Genomic DNA, 19,398 nt, shown 5'->3' on the forward strand with positions numbered 1-19,398 from the left:
TCTGGACAAAGCTAGTTATTATAATGAAATTCCTGCAATGAAATTAAAATGATTGATTAAAAGACTATAATAAATGCAAAAAGCACACAAATACTCGTCTGCTCAGTGGTAATGTAGTTTATTGCACATGTACAAAAGCCTGTGTTTTGTTGCAGATGACTGTTATTTGAAATAGAGGTGTATTTGAGGGTCCAGGTCGATCACAGGCCGAACCACGTGCGCAGTTCGTCCGCTTTCTCCTCCAGCGTCGCGCGCATGTCTTTCCCGGTCTTCCCGAAGTTCTCTTTCAGGTCCTCGACTCTGGCCTGGAGGGTCTCGCTCAGGGTCTGGACCTGGCTCTGCAGGAGCTCGTTGATGGAGGTGATTTTGCTCTGCGCGTTGTCCCGGACCTGGGCGAGGTACGGGTCCACGCGCTCCCTCAGCTCGTTCATGTTGTCCGCGGCCCGGCCCTGGACCTCAGAGACATAATCCTCCACGTGTCTGAAAAACAGAACCGCGTGAAAGTCAGTGATGAATTGTGGACCAACAACCAACCAAATGTGAGCGCCAGCTGTGCTTTGCAAATGAGCAAACAAACAAAATGTATATATAATTTATTTGAATCCGTTATCATAAAAGGCCCTCGAAATAAACTATATTTTTTAACGTTTTAAACTTGAATAAATATGGTTTAATTTCATTCTATACCCAAGCTTTGTGACTTATGTACTCATGCAACGTGTCCTGATAGGCGATATATAAATCCAATGATTAATTTAAAAAAAATATATATAAAAGAATAATTCCAGACAAAGTGATAACATTTCCATGGAGACAAACAAGTTACGGACTCTCAACCAGAATCGTTAGTCCACATTTAGTGATTAAACTAATTGGCCAAGTCAAAATGGGGTTGTAAAAACATACAACGTATACAATACTCAGATTTAAGTATTGTTATTATTACTACTATTATTATTATTATTATTATTATTATTATTTAATTATCATTATTACCTTTTAGTTTAAGAATGATCTCAATGATAATACTTCGGTATAGAGTTAGTATCAAGCATTTCCATTAGTACAAACATATATTTAAAAAGAAAATCTAGTTATTTAACTTATTCCAAGACTTAAGACTTTAGCAAGTAAATAATAGTAAAGGATTTTAAAACAATATAAAAAATGCCAAATTCACTCTTACTGTATTGCGTTCCCCATGTCCTCTGTCTACTGCTCTCTCTACCCCTCTCTCTCTCTCTCTCTCTCTCTCTCTCTCTCTCTCTCTCTCTCTGTCTCTATGTCTCTCTGTCTTCTTTAACATCTCACTTCACGACGTCCCATTGGCTCTTCTTGACGTCATATTCTTTTAAAACAGAACACAGTAGTAAACAGTCAACATAAGGTTATAGAACCTTATGTTGACTGTTTACTACTGTGTTCTTTGTCATTGCACGGCTCTTGTCTGTTTAGTTTAAAGGTGCACTATGTGAGTTTTCTGTAGGAAAGTTGGGCTGCCGGCCTTTCGTCGTTTAGTCCATTAATAGTTAAATGTTGTTTTTATTTTTATTTTAGACTATAAGTATATGGACAACAGTAAATTAAATAAAAAAGGAAATGCTATGGAGTGAGCTTGCTGAAGATCTTACTTTGACATGTACTGCTTACTGAAACTTGTATTTTGATTGATTATGGCACGTTTCAGAGGCTCTGGAGAGAATCGAGCACACGTTTTTTTTAGCTGCATCGTTTTCTTCTCACCTCTTGACCTCCTGCGCGTCCTTGTTGAGGCGTTTCTTCATCTTGCGCGTGTAGGAGTTCAGCCTCGCCCGCACGTCCTCCGCGTTCTGCTCCATCATGGTCTGGAGCTCCTCGGCGTACTTGTCCAGCTGCTCGCGGGCGTCCACCATGTGGTCCTGGATTCTGGCCCGGAGCTGGTCCAGGTCCTTGCCCAGGTTCTCGGCCGCCTCTTGAGCGAACGGGGCGAGCTTGGTCTCCATGTCCTTCTTGTACACGGCTAGCTCCGACATGCTGTCCTGGATCAGAGTGCTGCAGAACAGAATCAAACGTAAAACTAAAGGAAAACATACTACACTTTAAAATAAGGTTCTTAGTAAACTATTTACCGTATTTTCCGGACTATAAGTCGCACCTTTTTCATAATTTTGGCCGGGTGCGACTTACACTTATATTTATACTTTATACTCACACTTGCAACCGCATTTCATACTCCAGTGCAACTTATATATGTTTTTTTCTTCTCTATTAAGCATTTTTTGGCTGGTGCGACTTATACTCCAGAAAATACGGTATAAGGACTTAATAAGCACTAGTTATTTGTGTCTCAGCATTTACAAGCGTATAAGTATTTATTGTTAATGAAAAAATTAGGATTAAACTGGGACTAATCTTGGATCTGAACCTGGAGGACCAAACTAAATCTACATGAGGACTGGACGTTTGATGTTATTTGTATCTTTGCTTTAATTAGTGCAGACATGGCAGCGACTGTATCATGAGCGCTCCACATTCCTCACTGTGTTGAAATCTGCTGATAAACCTCTTTCACGTGACTGCTCTTATGTAACAAACTGTTTTCACCCACAACAAACAACGGTCAAGCTGATCCTTAACGGAGTCATAAAGATAAAGTTGTGAATGCTGATGAAACGCGCACAGGCCTTTTTCTGTCCTTACGTGACACTGTTTGATTGGTGAAATAGTTTGGCACATAAACTCGTCCTTACCTTATATAACTCTTTTTATTTTGTTTTAGTTTTGGACCAGTGCAAAAACACAACCGAATGATCAGTTATGGATAGATTCTTCTCGTGATAAGTTGTTTGTGACGTTAGACATTGAAGTTAGCTCTAATTCTCTAAAGATAATTATTATATCGACTTAACGTTGAATAAATAATGGCTGGGATAATACTTTGTGGGCACTTTTTTTATTTTAAGATAAGAATGGAGCTGTACAGCGTCAAATTCATGAGTTTTTCAGGTATTAGATTTGAAGACATTAGATTTACCATGACAACGGTCCTACATTGTCATAGCAATAGCACAATAATTCAAAACATTATATCTGTACTATCACTAATTATACTCTACAAACTACTAAAGTGTTTAATTGTGTTATTTATTTATTTCTTTATTTATTTATTTATTTATTTATTGCAGCTCATGCTTTCTTTTTTTCAAAATGAACCGATTATATGAGTCAAGGTTTTTTACTGGGATTATCCTGATTTAAAGTCTATATGACGGGTTGGACTACACATTTGTTGGCCATAAATCCATATAAGTTACACAACAGTTATGATTGACAAACAATAATACCTTTAATTAGTTGAATAATTATTTAAACTGTCAGAAAAGTGTATCAGTTAAGTGTAACTTGTCTCTGTTATTTCAGTGGCACGTCACATCTTGATGACATCACAGAGGGATTCAGCTCTACTTCCTGTCATTTTAAACTCTTTATGTTTCGAAATGTCTTCACAAACTGCAACTTAACGGAAGTAAAACTGTGATGAATATTTACCACAAGTTCTATGCCACCAAACTAAGTCATAATTAGAAAAACATATTGTCATATAAACTTTAAGGTTAGTGTGTCAGTGATAGTTGGATGTTTACTATTGTTTACGCTCCACATTATTTGTTATTTCCTTGTCTTTTGGGTCAGTACGGTGTGTTGTTTTTTTTGTTGCACTCACTCCAGTTCCCGGCTCATCTGAGTCTCCCTGAAGTCCTGGACTATGTCATCGGCCTTTGCGTTCAGCTCGGTGAAGTAGTCCTTGACCTTGTTCACCGCATCCTCCCACGAGTCCACCTTCTGGAGACTCCGGGCACTGCAGGCTGAAGGAAACGAGACACGAGTGGGGGAAGATAACATTAGGATGAGCTCGATCAGACGTGAATAGACAGTTGCATTTGTCTGTGAGCTTTGAAAATGTAGATATTTGACGTATATTTTCAATGTTATGTATAAGTGTTGTTGTTGTTATTGTTGTATTGAATAAGAATGAAATGTTTTTAAGTAAAATATTAGGAAAAAATGATGGATAAATGCATTTTTTTTCCAATGTCTCTTACAAAATTGAATTAAAACCTAAAATTACAGAAAGAAAAGGTTTGAAGAAGGACTTTAGGACTGACCTGAAGTTAGGGCCAAAGCGAGGATCACTGCGAACAGCTTCATGGTGTTTGGGAGATCGAACGCCTGAAATCAAAGTGAGAACACAGTTAAAAAAACGGCGGAACATCCAAGGCAATAACATCTCCATTTTGTTGCATTTTTTGGCTAGAAACTTATGGTGGAGCTTTAAGTTGTCTCATATTATCAGTACATCTCGTATAAGTAACTCTCGACAAGTCTAACCCTGATTTCTATTGTACACGAGACCTTTTAACCAAATAAAGGCTGAAATATAATGACGGAAAGCTTCTCGATGGATGTGTATTGTTTGTGAACATCAGACATTGCTTATTCTTTTTGATTATGCTGATTACAATGATTATGTTTGTCAAAATTCAACCACAATCATTTCTTTATTGTCGAGATTATTCAAAAAATAGTTGCAATTCCACTCTGCAAAATGTCAAAAATAAGTAGCTGCTTCATTAATTGAGGAAAATTAGTCCATTCATAATTTTCCATTACAGTTTTTAAGTGTTAAAGTCAGCATTGCATACTCTAAACAACTTTAGTAAAAGAAATCCCCAAAAATACAATCTGAAACAAAACAGACAAGATTAGATTTTGACATAATTTCCTATAAACAAATTATGCAGAAAATCTCACAATTCCTCACAATTTGATCTAACTGCAGAATGTTATGTCTTCTAGAATAAATTGCAGCTATATTTTACAAACTATATCCATGCAAATTCCCCAAGTCTACTTAGTCCATGTGAAAAACCCGGTTGTTACTTTACCTGAGAGTGGTCTGCGAGTTGTTGAGTGATAGTGACACAGAGTTCACTCCGGACTCTGCATTTATATCTGACTGATCTGATCCAATAAAGTGTCTGTCTGCCCTGTGTCCGAGGTCCTCCTGCGTCTGCCCTGTTGTCACCTTTTATGACTCCTTGTCCTCAGAGCTCCACGTCGCTCTCGCACACATGAAGACTGTAGGATTGACCGAAAGTGTGTAATGATTTAACTGATTCTGCTGTGTGCACACTTTGTCCTGGTTTGAACCTGGTTTAGTCCTGACGTAAACTCAACTGCATTACATTTCATGGACTGAAGCTCAAATTTAAGGTGCACACAATGGTTCTGGTGGAGCCTGCAATGTCCCGTAGTATGGCATTAGACTTCTCTGTGTTGCTTTTACTAAATTACAGGTTTTTAAAAGTATGTATCCTCACAGTGAGCGGAGTCACCTCTCCAGGGCAGGGCCTGGATCTCCAGGAGCCTCAGTGCAGCGTGAGAGGAAACACTTTGCTCACAGTGTCTAGTGCTTGATGGTCGCAGTGGCCGAGGGCGCTGATTAGCAGTCTCGCTTCCATCAGTCTGCCCCAGGGCAGCTGTGGCTATGAGAGTGGCTTACCACCACAGAGAGAGGAGTGATTGAATATTGCATTAAAGTGCTTTGAGTGGAGTGTCCTGAAAGGCGATAAATAAATCCAATGATTAATTAAAAAATTAAAAAATAAGAATAATTCCAGACAAAGTGATAACATTTCCATGGAGATAAGATGCCGACCCTCCGCCAGAATCGTTAGTCCACATTTAGTGATTAAACTAATTGGCCAAGTCAAAATAGGGTTGTAAAAAGTAAATAAATAAATACTAATACTTACTAATTCAGATATCATTCACATCATGTGATACTAAATCAATACTCATTTGAATATTTGTATGCTCTTGAGTACATTCAAGTGTGTGTTTTTAATTTAAAATGTTAATAATCACACTTCAGACTATTTGATATTGTTAAAGATAAAAATGACACAGCCAAACAGACTCTTTCAGACTCTCAGTTCGTCTTTGTTCAAGCAGGCTTCACGTCCAGGAGCAAAACGTATCAGGTTTTGCACTTAAACTCTTACTTTTTTGTATCAGTTTATTCAATCATAATAATTTAGTTTTGATAAGAAAAAAACAATTATATTTAAGAAAAAACAAAAACTGAATTACTTTATTATCTTTTATGACCTCCTTCAGTCCAGTCCATAAATGAGGAAAGGTCAAAGGTCGTTCTAATTTGATCTCATCATTGTCAGTGATGTCAGTCCAGTCTTTGACCAGATTTAACAAATGTACATCATTCTGAACTAAAGCAAAAACATGTCTCTTCTTCTCGTCTGTAAAAGGTGAAGTGTTGTTTTCAGTGAACAGTGAGAGGTAGAAGTGCAGGTAATATTAGGATTGAATAATTATATTGTCGGGTCAAATACAAATGTAAACAGGAGAGAGAGAGAGAGAGAGAGAGAGAGAGAGAGAGAGAGAGAGAGAGAGAGAGAGAGAGAGAGAGAGAGAGAGAGAAAGAAAGAGAAAGAGAGAGAGAGAGAGAGAGGATTTGTTTTTTTATATCTGTTATGGATCGACACGATTTGTTTACTTATTTTTTATTTAATTTTTTCTCTAGTTTGTTTGTGATTATTTCTAGTCTTATTATTAATATAAAACAATTTCAAATTGTCATTATTTATTACACTATTTGTGTGTAAACTGATTCAATTATCTGTTGTAAAAATGCCAATATTAACCCCAGAATTATAAGAAATCTTTGCTACAATCTTTTCATTAAAATGCCCTTTTCATATCAGATATTTATATATTGTATGTGTGAATTAATAGTTTTCCATTTAAAGACAATATATCTATAAAATGTACTAGATGTAACATTATTCTATTTAACAAATACCTTTTTTCTTTAAGTTCACATTATGTATTTTATTTTTTAAGAATAAGACAAATCCTTCATTTGAAATTTAATAAATGTTTATTGTTCAACATTTGCCGCACATTCAGAATAATACAAAACACACAATATACTGACTTTTTCCACAACACACACTTTTCATATAGAGATATTTTACTTTATTTAACAAGGTATTCAATAACTTAAACTTTTCAGAAGTCCAAACTTACACCATCTTAGTGAAAGATTTCCACAGAGTTTCGAGCTGCTCTCTCACGTTTTCTGCCTCCAGCTCAAATTTACCCCTGATCTCTTCTCCATACGGCGCCAAACGACCCATTCTCTCGTTCATCTGGGTCTCGAAGCTTTGGGACAGGGCCACGAGGCTGCTCTGGAAGTCCCCCAAACTCTTCTCCATCTTCTGCTTCATGTCCTCGGTGTAGGGCCCCATCTGAGCCTGCAGGTCCCGGTTCATGGACTGGCTCTTTTGGACCAGGGTGGACTTCAGACTTTCAGGGTCCATGGTCTCAGCGAAGGTACCGGCCTCTTTCTGAAGATCCTCAACCTGTTTTTTGAGAATTATGTCGTGAGTTGGATTCAGAAATTTAGTTCAGTAAAAAAAAAAAATGTATATAGTTTCAAATTTGATTCAAATGTATGAAGACGGTTTTGCAAATTGTCTTGAAGTACAATTATTTTTATATTTTTCTGGACATAGTCCAAGTTTAAGCCCAAGTTTTATCCATATTTAACTCTTTTTAGCCCTGGTTTAGATTGGGTTTGGTCCTGGTAAAATACTAGTGTAGTTTATCACCATTTAAGCCCTGGTTTAGTCAGTTAAGCCTGAGTTTAGTCCAGATTTAACTCTTTTTAGCCTTGGTTTGGACTGGGTTTGGTCCTGGTAAAGTACTAGTGTAGTTTATCACCATTTAAGCCCTGGTTTAGTCAGTTAAGCCTGAGTTTGATCCAGATTGAACTCTTTTTAGCCCTGGTTTAGTCCACATTTAGTCCAAATAAATAGTCTTGGTATAGTCCTATTGTAGTCCTGGTGGTTAAACCCATGTTCAGCCCTGGTTTAGTCCTCATCAATCCTGGTTTATTCCTTCTATAAATTATGTTTTTCCCTGACTATAATCCTGCTTTAGACCTGCTTTGGCTCTGGATTAGCCCTAGTTTAGTCCTGTTCTTGTCCTGATTCCGCTCCGCACCTGTTTCTGCAGGTTGGTCAGCAGTTCCTGTGTGTACGGTTTGATTTTGTTGGAGTAGGTGGTCAGATCTTTCTCAAGGCGTTTGCGCATCTGTCGAGCTTCTTTGTTGAGCTTCTGCAGCAGGTCCTGGGTCAGAGGAGCCACCTGAGTCCGCATGGCGTCGCTGAATCGATTCACCGCCTCCGAGCTCTGGGAGATGAACGTACTGCGGCAACAAAGCAGGGAAATGTCTTGTCACGATATTGAAATGTTGATCATGATGAAAAGGCTTGAGACACGACACTGATTTGGATTTCACAAAGATTAAACACACTGCTGACAAAACATACACTACACTCAATAGATCAGTGGTTCTGGGATTAATGTGTTCGAGCAGTGCCAGATTTAAACCTGGACTCGGCCTAAATTGGGGTGAAACCAGGGTAAAATGAAACAAAGGCAGGTTTAAATGAGAATAATATTAGATAAAGTCACGCTAAATACTAAATATGACAAAACTCAAACTGTGCAAGATCGAGAAACACAGCTATAGATAATAGATTTTCAGCACAATAACATTAGGAGTTTGAATGGCTGGGCGATGTGACAAAAAAGCAAAATTATTTTCCTCGTATTAAAAACAAACTAAAATAGTTTTCTTTTAGCACAAAAAATAACTCCTTGATTAAAACAACTCAAGCTGAAGACTGATGAATAAACATGACTGAATCTCGACCGCAATTAAAAATGTGATTAACAGCCCTGCCCTAAAGTGGTTTAAAGGTTACATAAACAGAAAAGTTACATAATGCAACTTTTCTGTCACCACCTGCTTATCTCATCCTGCTTATGAAGATGTTATTGTTTCTGCTTTGCCTACAATGGCTTGTTTGGAGTAAGAATGCCTGATCTCAAGGTGTTTTTGAGCAGTAAATGCTTGTAATGAAACAAATTCTTGATGAATACGTTTAATGCCATATGATGGAACATTCGTCATGATCATAAGTTATGATCATGACGAATGTTATGATTCATAACTGTCTCTGACATTCACTGGACTGACTTAACCTCGATTATTCTCGTTTCCAGTTGTGTATTTAGTGACTTGGCTCTTACTTGACTTCTTTGCCGAGTTCAGACTGTTGGATCTGCTTCAGGGACTCGTCGGCTACTGTGGTCGCCTTGGAAACATACTCCCAGAAAGCATTTTTCACCATTTCCACCTGACGGTCCGGGCTTTGGGAGGCCGTCCGCCCCTGACTCCCCACTTTAAAACAAACAAACAATGCAAATTAAGGACATAATATTACAGTTTAGGCTGAAATCAAAACAACTTTATAGCTCAAAATAAAGTAACTCAAAATACATTTACAATTTAATTTAGATTTTTGTCTAACAAACACAAACAATGCACAACTCTTGTTTTAAATCATATGACAAATTAAGTTAAATTGTTGTCTCATTGTCACAATTATTCGATAATTGTGATCAATCAGGTCACAATATAATCGTTAAAAACTTAAAGAAATATAATTGAGTTGAATATTTTTAGATCAAAATAATAATAAAAAATATGTGTCAAGTACTATTTATTTATCCAGCTGTTTATGTGACAATATCATTTACATGCTTTTATTTTACTTGTATTGGATACTTTTACTTTTACTCTACTCTTTCCTTATGTTGTAGGCCCCTTTTTTGAGCAAACAAAAATATATAGCCAATATAAAACCAGGAAAAGGAAAAGTAAGTTATCAATTCAGTCGCTTCTGCTGTATATGTATTTTAACTTAAGTAAAAAAATCGAATACTTCATCCAGTGCTTTTATTTTGAAATGTTCTTACCTGCAAACAGGACCAGCACGAGCACCAGGACCTTCATGTTGCTGCTTCACAAAACCAGACGCTGAAGTTGAATGTATGAAGCGTGTAAATGTTTCCGTGGAGACGACCCTTGTCCCGCCGTGAGCTGTGATTCTGCCCTGGGACCGGACCCTCGTGTTTATATGACGGGGACGAGGGACGTTTGGAGGAGTAAAGTCCAAACACATCACAACAGGAGGTTACAACAACGGCCCTTGACCCCCGAGGACGCTCATGGACCACGTCTCGATTCTCTTTCCTCTCTCCTCTATTCTTCTCCCCTCTATTCCTCTATTCCTCTCTCCCCTCTCCTCTCTCCCCTCTATTCCTCTCTCCTCTATCCTTCTTCCCTCTCTCCCTCTCCCCTCTATTCCTCTCTCCTCTCTCCCTCTCCCCTCTATTCCTCTCTCCTCTATCCCTCTTCCCTCTCTCCCTCTCCCCTCTATTCCTCTCTCCTCTCTCCCTCTCCCCTCTATTCCTCTCTCCTCTATCCCTCTCTCCTCTCTCCCTCTCCCCTCTATTCCTCTCTCCTCTCTCCCTCTCCCCTCTATTCCTCTCCCCTCTCTCCTCTCTCCCTTTCTCCTCTCTCCCTCTCCCCTCTATTCCTCTCCCCTCTATCCCCCTCTCCTCTCTCCCCCTCTCCTCTATCCCTCTCTCTTCTCTCCCTCTCCCCTCTATCCCTCTCTCCTCTCTCCCTCTCCCCTCTATTCCTCTCTCCTCTATTCCTCCACACACAGCAGGAAGAAGGGATACTTATGGACGTTACGTTGTCTCTAGATCTCAAGTGGTGACAAATAAATCCAGGTCCCTTAAAAAACATTAACACAGGCTTTTTAGCTGAGTTGCACCCTGAAGAATGTCAACAGCTCTATCTTGTGGATACATCTGGCTTTGCAGGGTTTAGGACTTACACAAGATGGAGATTTCTCAATTAAGATCAAAACATCTAAACACCTCAATTGTTGGAACAAATGTTGGCGATGAAAACCCTGGCATACAGAAAGTTGCTAGCAGCCATCCTGGCTCTCCCATCTGCTATGAAAATTATAAATACAGAATATTTCCAGACTTTAAATGATGCAAAGATCTGGGACTCAAAGGCTAAACCAAAAGGCATTTTTGGGGGTCATACAAATATTCAAAGTTTCGTGTCAAATTTCACCATCTACTGAGCAATTCAAACCTTGACTTTGAGCCATGAGAGAAACATCTCTAAAAACATGATCAATGTTACAGGAAAGATCCTCCAAATGGATAAGGAGTGTTGGTTCTGATTTATATCAGGGAGCGTTTAAAATGTTCTGTCATTGACTTAAATACTTTTGGTATTGAATGTCTTGCTTTGAATGTTGTGCTAACGTCTACAATGAAATGTAGCTTATTAGTTTGATATAATGCGCCCACTTATGATGCTTATGATCTTTCTATTGGGATTATGAAAAAACTATTTTAATGGGTGATTTGAACATGAATTGGATGAACAAAAAAGACTAACAAAAATGTTTAAAAATGCAGCTAAAATCATTAGGACTAGTCAAACTTTAATGGACACAAACAAGCCTGAACGACTCATTAAAACGTAACATTTTTGACAGATCAATATGACATGAGGCTACAAGGTGTGTTTTCTCTTTACAATGAACAAAGTCTAATTCCAAAACACAAACTGGTCCACTTTGAAAATAAATGGAAAATCATAAACTGGGAAGACGTCATACAAATGTAAAATGTAACTCAGTGTGTGATATTTTAACTGAGACTTCAAAAATACTATTCAAGTGTTTTTAAAAAGCAAAAAGGGAACAAATGAGTCTGCCATGGATACAAAATTCTACTAAACAACATTCGAGCGAGACATGGCATTGAAAACATCCTTACAACCGAAACTACAAACATATACTTAAAAGGAATTGTATAACTAAACTGAACATAAATGGAATGGTAAGTGATGATTCTTTAAATTTGCAAATTAATTCAACTCATGTATTCTTAAGTCAGTGGAACAACTTGCAGCGTGTTTTATTTGACATTTTTGGGATTGGTCAATCGTTTTGGATTGACCTTTTCAACTCTTTGTGGTCTTAAACTGGTTCAGATAAAGCTCAACAACATTTCAAAACTGTTCACAGAAGACCAAATGTTGTCCTGTTAGAGTACGTTCTAGTTCAAAGTTCAAGTTTAGCTCAAATCTAGTTGTGATGCTCCTATTGCATACACTCATTCATTATTATATATGTGAATTATTATTATTTTTAAACAAGCTTGTAGAACCCATGAGAGAAATGTCTGATCTATTTATAGGGCAACTTGTTTTGCTGAAGAATAGGTCACAATCCTGGAAGTCTTTTGGAAACGATGACCTGTTTTGATCTATTAAAACCCAAACTAAGGCACTATTTGCACTAATGAAAAGAAGCGTGTGTTGAGCTGCTTTTCATGTACAGCGTATAATGGAGCCTGTTTTCTTCTGATCCTTACTTATTGTACACATTATTGAACTGTTACCGTCTCTCTGTGTTAGTGTTTTCTTTGAGAAGTGTGATTTTCAGGCCGCAGCTGCTGGACTTTGGCCCGGGCCGTATCTCGACTCAATTGTTTTCTCTGCTGCAGTCGACAATAAGCGTGAGATTTATCAGCGAAAAAAACAAGGAAACGGGCGTTGTTTTAAAGTGACATTTCTAACACACACTCGCAAATACAGGTGTGTCACAGAGCGGGGTCAGGGATGTGCTTTTGGTTTCCTGTGATGACATGATGCCAGACACTGGGACAGGAGGGAACGATGCAAAAGGACACATAAGTCTGACTCACCCTTTTATTCTCTCGTCTTCCTTTTTGTTTTTGGCTTTTTACTCTCTGGTCTTGTTCTTTATGTTTTTTTCATAACATTAAAGGGTGAAAAGGAAAAAAACAGACATGAAAAAAGGTTTTATTGTAATTTCTTTCAAATTTGACTTCAGAACCTTCAGCTCACTTGAACAGAACCGGAGCTGGAGTCATTGTAAATGCAGTAAATAGCCACATATATGCTGTTTCCTGTTGGAGAATGTGGAATACACACAATGTAAACATTAGAGGAAACATATGGAAGATTTGTTTGTATTTTATTGACATACACAGATTTTAAAAGTTTTTTTTCCAGTATTTTACCAAAGCATTTTGTGAATAAGTGTCTATTCTTTCTTGCAGGCAATACAGTGTAAAGAGCACTTTATTCAATATTGGACTAAAATACAAACTACAGCAGTGCAATCAAGCCACTTGTCGTATAGAGACCATACAATCCACTCTTCTTAGTACAATCTACTTAAATTTGCTGATTTAATTAATTATCAAACTCTAGTACTAATGTTCAAAGTGTAAACTGGTACCGAATAGTATCCAGAGACTTTTCTGTCAGCACGAGGAGGACTATAAACTGAGGGGTAAAATTAATCTTATACCCGACTATAAGTCGCACCAGCCAAAAAAAGGAAAATTGTGAAGAAAAAAACATATTTAAGTTGCACTGGAGTATGAAATGCGGTTGCAAGTGTGAAAATAACAAATAATACAACATACAAGTCGCTCCGGAGTATAAGTATATAAGTATAAATATAAGTATAAGTCACACCCCGGCCAAAACTATGAAAAAAGGTGCGACTTTAGTCCGGAAAATCTGGTAATACAAGTTTTGAGAACCACCAGGAGACGTTTGTGTTTGTCGATCTGCAGGTGAGAATCCTCTGCACCACAGTTCACCCACTCAAAGCAGTTTATAAAAATACTGTTCTTGCAAGGTTCAGGGAGAAAGAAATAATGATCAGAAAAAAGTTTTACTTTCTACTTGTAAGGACTAAAGTATTGTGTTGCAAACATTGTGATCAGTACCATGTAAACTCTGGGTCTACTTAAGGTTTCAGGTTTCAATTCACCCACTCCTTTTCAAACTATTTTCTTATACCTATTATGTACAACTATAAATGCACACATGTTTTTTATAAATGCGTTTTGTTGTTCGAAATACACGTAATACACGTAAACCAAGATTTCCATATCAGCCAAGAACATGTCGTCTACAGACTAAAGTCATGGTCAAGATATTAAACAAAGAAAAACAAAAAAGAATGTGGGTTAGACTGAACTTTAACACACTCTACTCTTGAATGGCACAGTTGGTTAACACTCCTGCCTCATAGCAAGAAGGTGGTGGGTTTGATTCTGTAAGAACATGAAGGCAACAGGTTCTAATGGGACAATGTCACAAATGTCCTAAATGAAGGTTGAAACAACAAACACAAAAACATGGACAGATGACATCATTCATGGCAGTAAAACACTTACAAAGCCATAAAATGAAGCTTTATCACAACAGTTACATTGAGTGTCATTAAAGAGGTTTTATTATGTTTTAAATGTATCTTTATTTTTTCTGCAACATTTTAGATTTTTTTTTATATTGAATTGAATTATATTAATATTGAAGATAAAAATAATCAGACCGACAAGACAAAAAATAATAATAATTATAAAATATTTGGCCATCAAGATTTGTGACCTTAAGTAACACTTGGACTTTTCACACAGTTTGAGATGTTGACATTACAACTGTTGATTTAGGACCGTTTTTGTTCAATTACAGTTTTGTTTACTTACTCAGAACTGACTTGTGACTTGGCTTGGTGCTGTTTCCTGCTCGCTTCATGGGAGGATAAGTTTAATGCCATACTGTGGAACATTACTGGAAGAGTACTTTGAAAATATACTTGCATTAAAAGGTATTTTGTAACATGTTCTGAATACTTAGAATACTTTCACATTGAGTTGCATTATATTATAGTGTGAAAAATTATAATTAGATCAAAATGGCTTTTTGTTTGACGTTTGTTCTGCATTTATTTATACAAGATAACTTTAATCACAAATTAAAGAAGGAACATTTGTACTACTGTCTTTTCCATTTTTTTCCACTAATTCACTGCAGTTTGAAGCCTAAATTGTGTGTTCAAATACAGTGATGTGTTCCTCTGATTTAAAAAAGTAAATATATTCTAAATACCACCAAATGAAAGAGTAACTCAGGATACAGTTCCGCTTAATGAGTATTCTGAACATAAAGTAAAGTATTCGCTTGCATCTCATCACTTCCAGGCAAAACACTGGAGACAGACTCTACTAATAAAACAGCGAACCTTTTAGCAGATGTACAAAAATTAACATTTGTTCTTTTACATTTTACCAAGTCGTCCTCTGTGTGACGCGTGACGTGGAGTGGATTGTGGCTGGTCTCGTCCAGCAGGGCACAGGTGAGGGAGACTTTGGACCTGGATCTCTCTATAAAAGCTTGCCCAACACCCCGAGCCAACACAGAGGTGCCAAAGAGACGGGACAGGCCCACGCTGCACGGCAACAACACCCACTCAACGGTAACAACACCCACTCCACGGTAACAACACCCACTCCACACTAAAACATCAGCAGGATTTGACTGAATTCAACAAGATGTGATTTTGTCTTTTTACAGATTCAAAGATGAAATTCCTTGTGGCTCTTGCCCTTATTTCTGGTGAGTGTAAAACCTACAAACTGCATATATTGAAATACTACTTTTGTCTTTGTGGGTAGAGCTGTTTTTGTGATGTTACTAAATTAGACATCAAATCATGATATATTTATTGGAAAACAAAAATAATTAATTGCACAAACTAATTTAATCTTTATTAATTACAGTATAGTTTTTTTTGTTACACTAAAATAGATTTGGCTTTTGAAAAACACCACGGGACAAATAAAACTCAAGTACAAACAAAGACAGATTTACTTTGTTGTATTTTAAATTAGTTTGTTAAATTAGTTGGATGAATTCAGATACAACACACAAGGTAAAATAGCTAATTACCGCTTTTAATTAATAAGATAAAAAGCATTTCTAACCAATAAATAAATAGACATGTGAACAGTTGATAATTTATTACTTAGAATAATAAATGTCATCTACTTTGATATAAAAAGTCTTTTGTTCCTCGTACAGTCTGCAATGCCAACGTTGTGTGGCACGAGCAGCCCAAGACCAGCGTGGACCTGGTGAGGGACACGTTTTGGGACTATGTTGCCAAGGCGACGCAGATGGCCGAGGGGTCGCTGAAACAGATCCAGGACTCGGAGCTGGGTCAGGAAGTCAAGTAAGAGACGCAGAATGTGTGAATTGAACTGCCATTTGAGCAGTTTAGACTGGTTTTGTTCAGTTTTTTGTCATTTTGTAGAGTTAGAAATGAGGGAGAACTCGAATCGTTACCAAGGACCAGTGTTTGACGTCATTTGCACCAACTCTAAAACCGTTACCCTGTCACAACTTCATTTACCTTCTCACACGCAGCTTTGTCCATCATCCATTGCTGCTTATTTCATTTCAATTCTTTAGAAAAAGGAAAAATCAAAACTAAAGCATTTGATGTATTTTCTATTAACCCAAAGCAGCAAACCATAAGTTACACACATTTGGAAAGTTATTTTTGGGGAAATACAAGATACTAGTCGTGTTCTCTATAACGATTTCGATAATTATAAATGCTCTTCTTTAGTTCAAGGTTGATTGATTCAAAAATAGTATTTTTCTTTAAACAAACATTGTGGTCTTATTCTGATAAAGCTCAAGATCATGTTAAAACTGTGAAAGATCCAGTTCTGTCCTGTTAATGTGATCATTTTGTATTGATTCTTGCTCAAAGAAGTATCTCCAGTTTTATTGATTAATATCTGATTTTTGATACTTTTGACAAGATACATACACATGATCTGATCGGAGGGATTTATTTTGAATCAACCAACTTTCTTTCTCCTTTGTTTGTGATATGGAACTCATCAGTGGTATAAACAGTATAATCTGAAAACAATCATTAGAATAAAATATAGAACAATCAAAAGACAATAGAATTTCCAATGCCATCAGCGCTAATTAAGGACATGTGATTGTTCCTCTTATCTAGAGTTTAATAATAATTTAATCTATATTCCAAACAATACAACTAAATGTAAAGTAATTTATCTGGCTGTTTTTGTCACATTAACTTTTTGTCATTCAGAATGTTTTGTAAAGCTGGCCACAAACCTGAAGATGTTGGACAAAGAAATTAAATATCAGTGGTTTGGTCACAGTAATTGCGAACAATCGTTAACTCGTGGTGTATTTGTTCCCAATAATTGTAACACAAATTTCGTAGCTCTAATATTGTATTTCATGTATGTTTTCCAGCACTAAGCTTTCCCAAAGCACCGACACCGTAAACCAGTACGTGGTCGCCCTGAGGAACCAGGCCGGCCCTCTGTCCCAGGACCTGCTCACCCAAATCACGCAGCAGACAGACACCCTGAAGTCCCGCCTGGAGACCGAGCTGTCCGCCGTCAACGCCAACCTCCAGCCGAAAGCCGAGAAGTTCGTCGCCGACCTCCAGACCAAGCTGGACGCGCTCAAGAGGGACGTCGCTCTCCTCGCCGAAGCCATGGACCCTGAGACTCTCAAAACCGTCCTGATGCAGAAGAGCCAGGACCTGAAGACCTCGCTCCAGGCTCAGATGGGACCGTACGCCAACGAGATGAAGCAGAAGATGGAGCAGAGCATCGAGGAGTTCCAGACCAACTTGATGCCCCTGGCGCAGGGTTTCGAGACCCAGGTGAACCAGAAAGTGCAGGAGGTGCAGCAGACTCTGGCCCCGTACGGAGAGGAGCTCAAGGCCAAACTGGAGGCCAACACTCAGGACGTGAAGGCCCAGATCGCTGCGCTGTGGGAGGCTTTCACCCAGAAAACCACCCAGTAAAAACACAAACCACCACCCTGCTTTAGTCACTACCAGCTGCTATTTATTTCACCTGCACTCAGAGGATTCTAATAATAAAAATGCCACTGTGAAGTCCTGGTTTCATTGTCTTTTGTACTAATAATTATTGCATAGATTTGATTATAAAATACTAGGGTTTATAGCAGGCATGTCCAAACTAGGGCCCGGGGGCCAAATGCGGCCCTCAAACCAATTTTTGTTGGCACTCCAGCTTCCTGCTATGTTGGCCCAAACAACAAAAAGTAGTACTTTTTACTGTGAAATTGGGAAAATTCAGGCATATTGATGTTATACCAACCTAATATTAATATTCTAGGTCTAATTAAAGGTGGAGGCTCATTGCAATTACGTCAAATGCAAAATTTCGAATGATTCACTTTGTCATTCAACAAATTCGACATTGTCAAGTTGTTTGTGGCCCTCTGCCCCGTTTAAAGGTGGAATGGCGTGGCGTGGATAAATCATTTGTCCTGCCACGTATCACTCATAAAACGCACCTACCGCTCACCTGCGGTTCGTCCCCACGTTTCCGCGTGCCTAAGCGCATGGATCTATCATAATATAGTTCCCTCAGTGTACGGGGCAAAATGAAGACGGAGAAAGACAGTTCGAGCTGACGCAGAAGTGGACAGGAATCTACGGGAGACGAGAGATGCGATGCGCTCCGTTGCGCTAATAAACAAACGCACGTGTGTGTTGTATCAGTCCGCACGGGAGAGTGCGCATGCGCACTTCCGCCTGCGTTCTCAAATCGCCGAAAAATCGTCCATTGCGTCTATAAGTTTCAAAATGCGGCCCTTAGTGAAAAAAAGTTTGTCATTTACCCTATAAACCAGGGCTGTCCAAACAGTCAAAATAGAATGGGCACCATTATAGTTTGCAAATTGTTGTTAACCGTTAATACTTTTACTTTCTAGTTGTTTTTGTGGCTTCATCAAACTTTATTAAAAAATTGTACAGGGTGGGCTCAAAACACTTTTCTTTTGGTAGTTGCAGGGGCTTTTTTTCCACCATGCCATATAAATCTATAGATTATTATATATTCCACTCATAAAAAGTTGCCTGGGGAAATTAGGAGAGTCTGGAATAGATCTGGGCAAAACATTCATTTTACTTATGTTTTATTTAATGTTTCTTTGAATATTTAAACACAATAAAAAGACAAAACAGGACAAGGTCTTTATAGAGGAAAAGGGGTGTAGTTTTTCTCTTGAACGATTGACTTTATGCAGGAACAAACCTAAATATTTGAGGGATTCTGTTTTCCATTTAAAAGGATAGGTCCTCCTAAAAGTCAAGAGAGGTTCGCCACACATTTTTTTGTATATTAAATTTATAACCTCACATTGGCTCAATATTATCAAGGGAATGCATCACATTAGGTGTGAAATTTCTGATTTGGTCAAAAACAATCCGACATCATTTACGTAGCAGGAAATCTGTTGTTCCATCCTATAAATTATAACACCATGGATTTTTTCTGATTGTCTAATATGTTGGGCCAATGGTTCTTAGTACAGTGTAAACAGGAAGAGGGGCCAACCGAGCGCAGCCCTGCCTCACCCCTCTTTCCAGAGTCAGCGGGTCTGTCAAGTGACCGTTAACTTTAGTTCTTGATGTTGGAGTGTCATAAAGAGCCACAATATTAAGATGACTGTTTGTACACCATATCCAA

At 38.0% G+C, this 19,398-nt stretch overlaps 3 protein-coding genes across 3 annotated transcripts; 1 reads left to right on the forward strand and 2 right to left on the reverse strand.

The window, feature by feature from the left end:
• Window positions 1–101: 101 nt before the first annotated feature.
• Window positions 102–5,058, reverse strand: apoea (apolipoprotein Ea). Its single transcript, XM_072448117.1, has 5 exons — window positions 4,926–5,058; window positions 4,146–4,209; window positions 3,704–3,845; window positions 1,744–2,031; window positions 102–480 (listed from the first exon to the last, which is right to left on the reverse strand). The coding sequence occupies exons 2-5, from the start codon at window positions 4,186–4,188 to the stop codon at window positions 201–203; spliced, it is 753 nt and encodes a 250-aa protein (XP_072304218.1). The 5' UTR covers window positions 4,189–4,209; window positions 4,926–5,058; the 3' UTR covers window positions 102–200.
• Window positions 5,059–6,921: 1,863 nt separating this feature from the next.
• LOC140361470 (uncharacterized) lies at window positions 6,922–9,316 on the reverse strand. Its single transcript, XM_072447179.1, has 3 exons — window positions 9,163–9,316; window positions 8,068–8,272; window positions 6,922–7,424 (listed from the first exon to the last, which is right to left on the reverse strand). Exons 1-3 carry the CDS (start codon window positions 9,261–9,263, stop codon window positions 7,086–7,088), a joined length of 645 nt encoding a protein of 214 aa, XP_072303280.1. The 5' UTR covers window positions 9,264–9,316; the 3' UTR covers window positions 6,922–7,085.
• A 6,057-nt stretch (window positions 9,317–15,373) lies between these two features.
• LOC140362085 (uncharacterized) lies at window positions 15,374–17,795 on the forward strand. Its single transcript, XM_072448118.1, has 3 exons — window positions 15,374–15,454; window positions 15,920–16,070; window positions 17,141–17,795. Exons 1-3 carry the CDS (start codon window positions 15,421–15,423, stop codon window positions 17,700–17,702), a joined length of 747 nt encoding a protein of 248 aa, XP_072304219.1. The 5' UTR covers window positions 15,374–15,420; the 3' UTR covers window positions 17,703–17,795.
• The last annotated feature ends 1,603 nt before the right edge of the window (window positions 17,796–19,398 follow it).

This window comes from Eucyclogobius newberryi, unplaced genomic scaffold (genome assembly GCF_026437365.1).
Source record: "Eucyclogobius newberryi isolate DKJ021-1_F unplaced genomic scaffold, fEucNew1.0.hap1 SCAF_16, whole genome shotgun sequence".
Taxonomy (NCBI): Eukaryota; Metazoa; Chordata; class Actinopteri; order Gobiiformes; family Gobiidae; genus Eucyclogobius; species Eucyclogobius newberryi.

Coding starts and splice junctions, on each gene's coding strand:
- apoea (XM_072448117.1), bottom strand. CDS start 4,188: ATGAAGCTGTTCGCAGTGATCCTCGCTTTGGCCCTAACTTCAG. Junction 2,032..3,703: donor CAGATGAGCCGGGAACTGGA/GTGAGTGCAACA, acceptor TCTGTTCTGCAG/CACTCTGATCCAGGACAGCA. Junction 481..1,743: donor GACGCGCAGGAGGTCAAGAG/GTGAGAAGAAAA, acceptor TCTGTTTTTCAG/ACACGTGGAGGATTATGTCT.
- LOC140361470 (XM_072447179.1), bottom strand. CDS start 9,263: ATGGTGAAAAATGCTTTCTGGGAGTATGTTTCCAAGGCGACCACAGTA. Junction 8,273..9,162: donor GAACTCGGCAAAGAAGTCAA/GTAAGAGCCAAG, acceptor TTGTTGCCGCAG/TACGTTCATCTCCCAGAGCT. Junction 7,425..8,067: donor TGACCAACCTGCAGAAACAG/GTGCGGAGCGGA, acceptor CTCAAAAAACAG/GTTGAGGATCTTCAGAAAGA.
- LOC140362085 (XM_072448118.1), top strand. CDS start 15,421: ATGAAATTCCTTGTGGCTCTTGCCCTTATTTCTG. Junction 15,455..15,919: donor GGCTCTTGCCCTTATTTCTG/GTGAGTGTAAAA, acceptor TTCCTCGTACAG/TCTGCAATGCCAACGTTGTG. Junction 16,071..17,140: donor GAGCTGGGTCAGGAAGTCAA/GTAAGAGACGCA, acceptor TATGTTTTCCAG/CACTAAGCTTTCCCAAAGCA.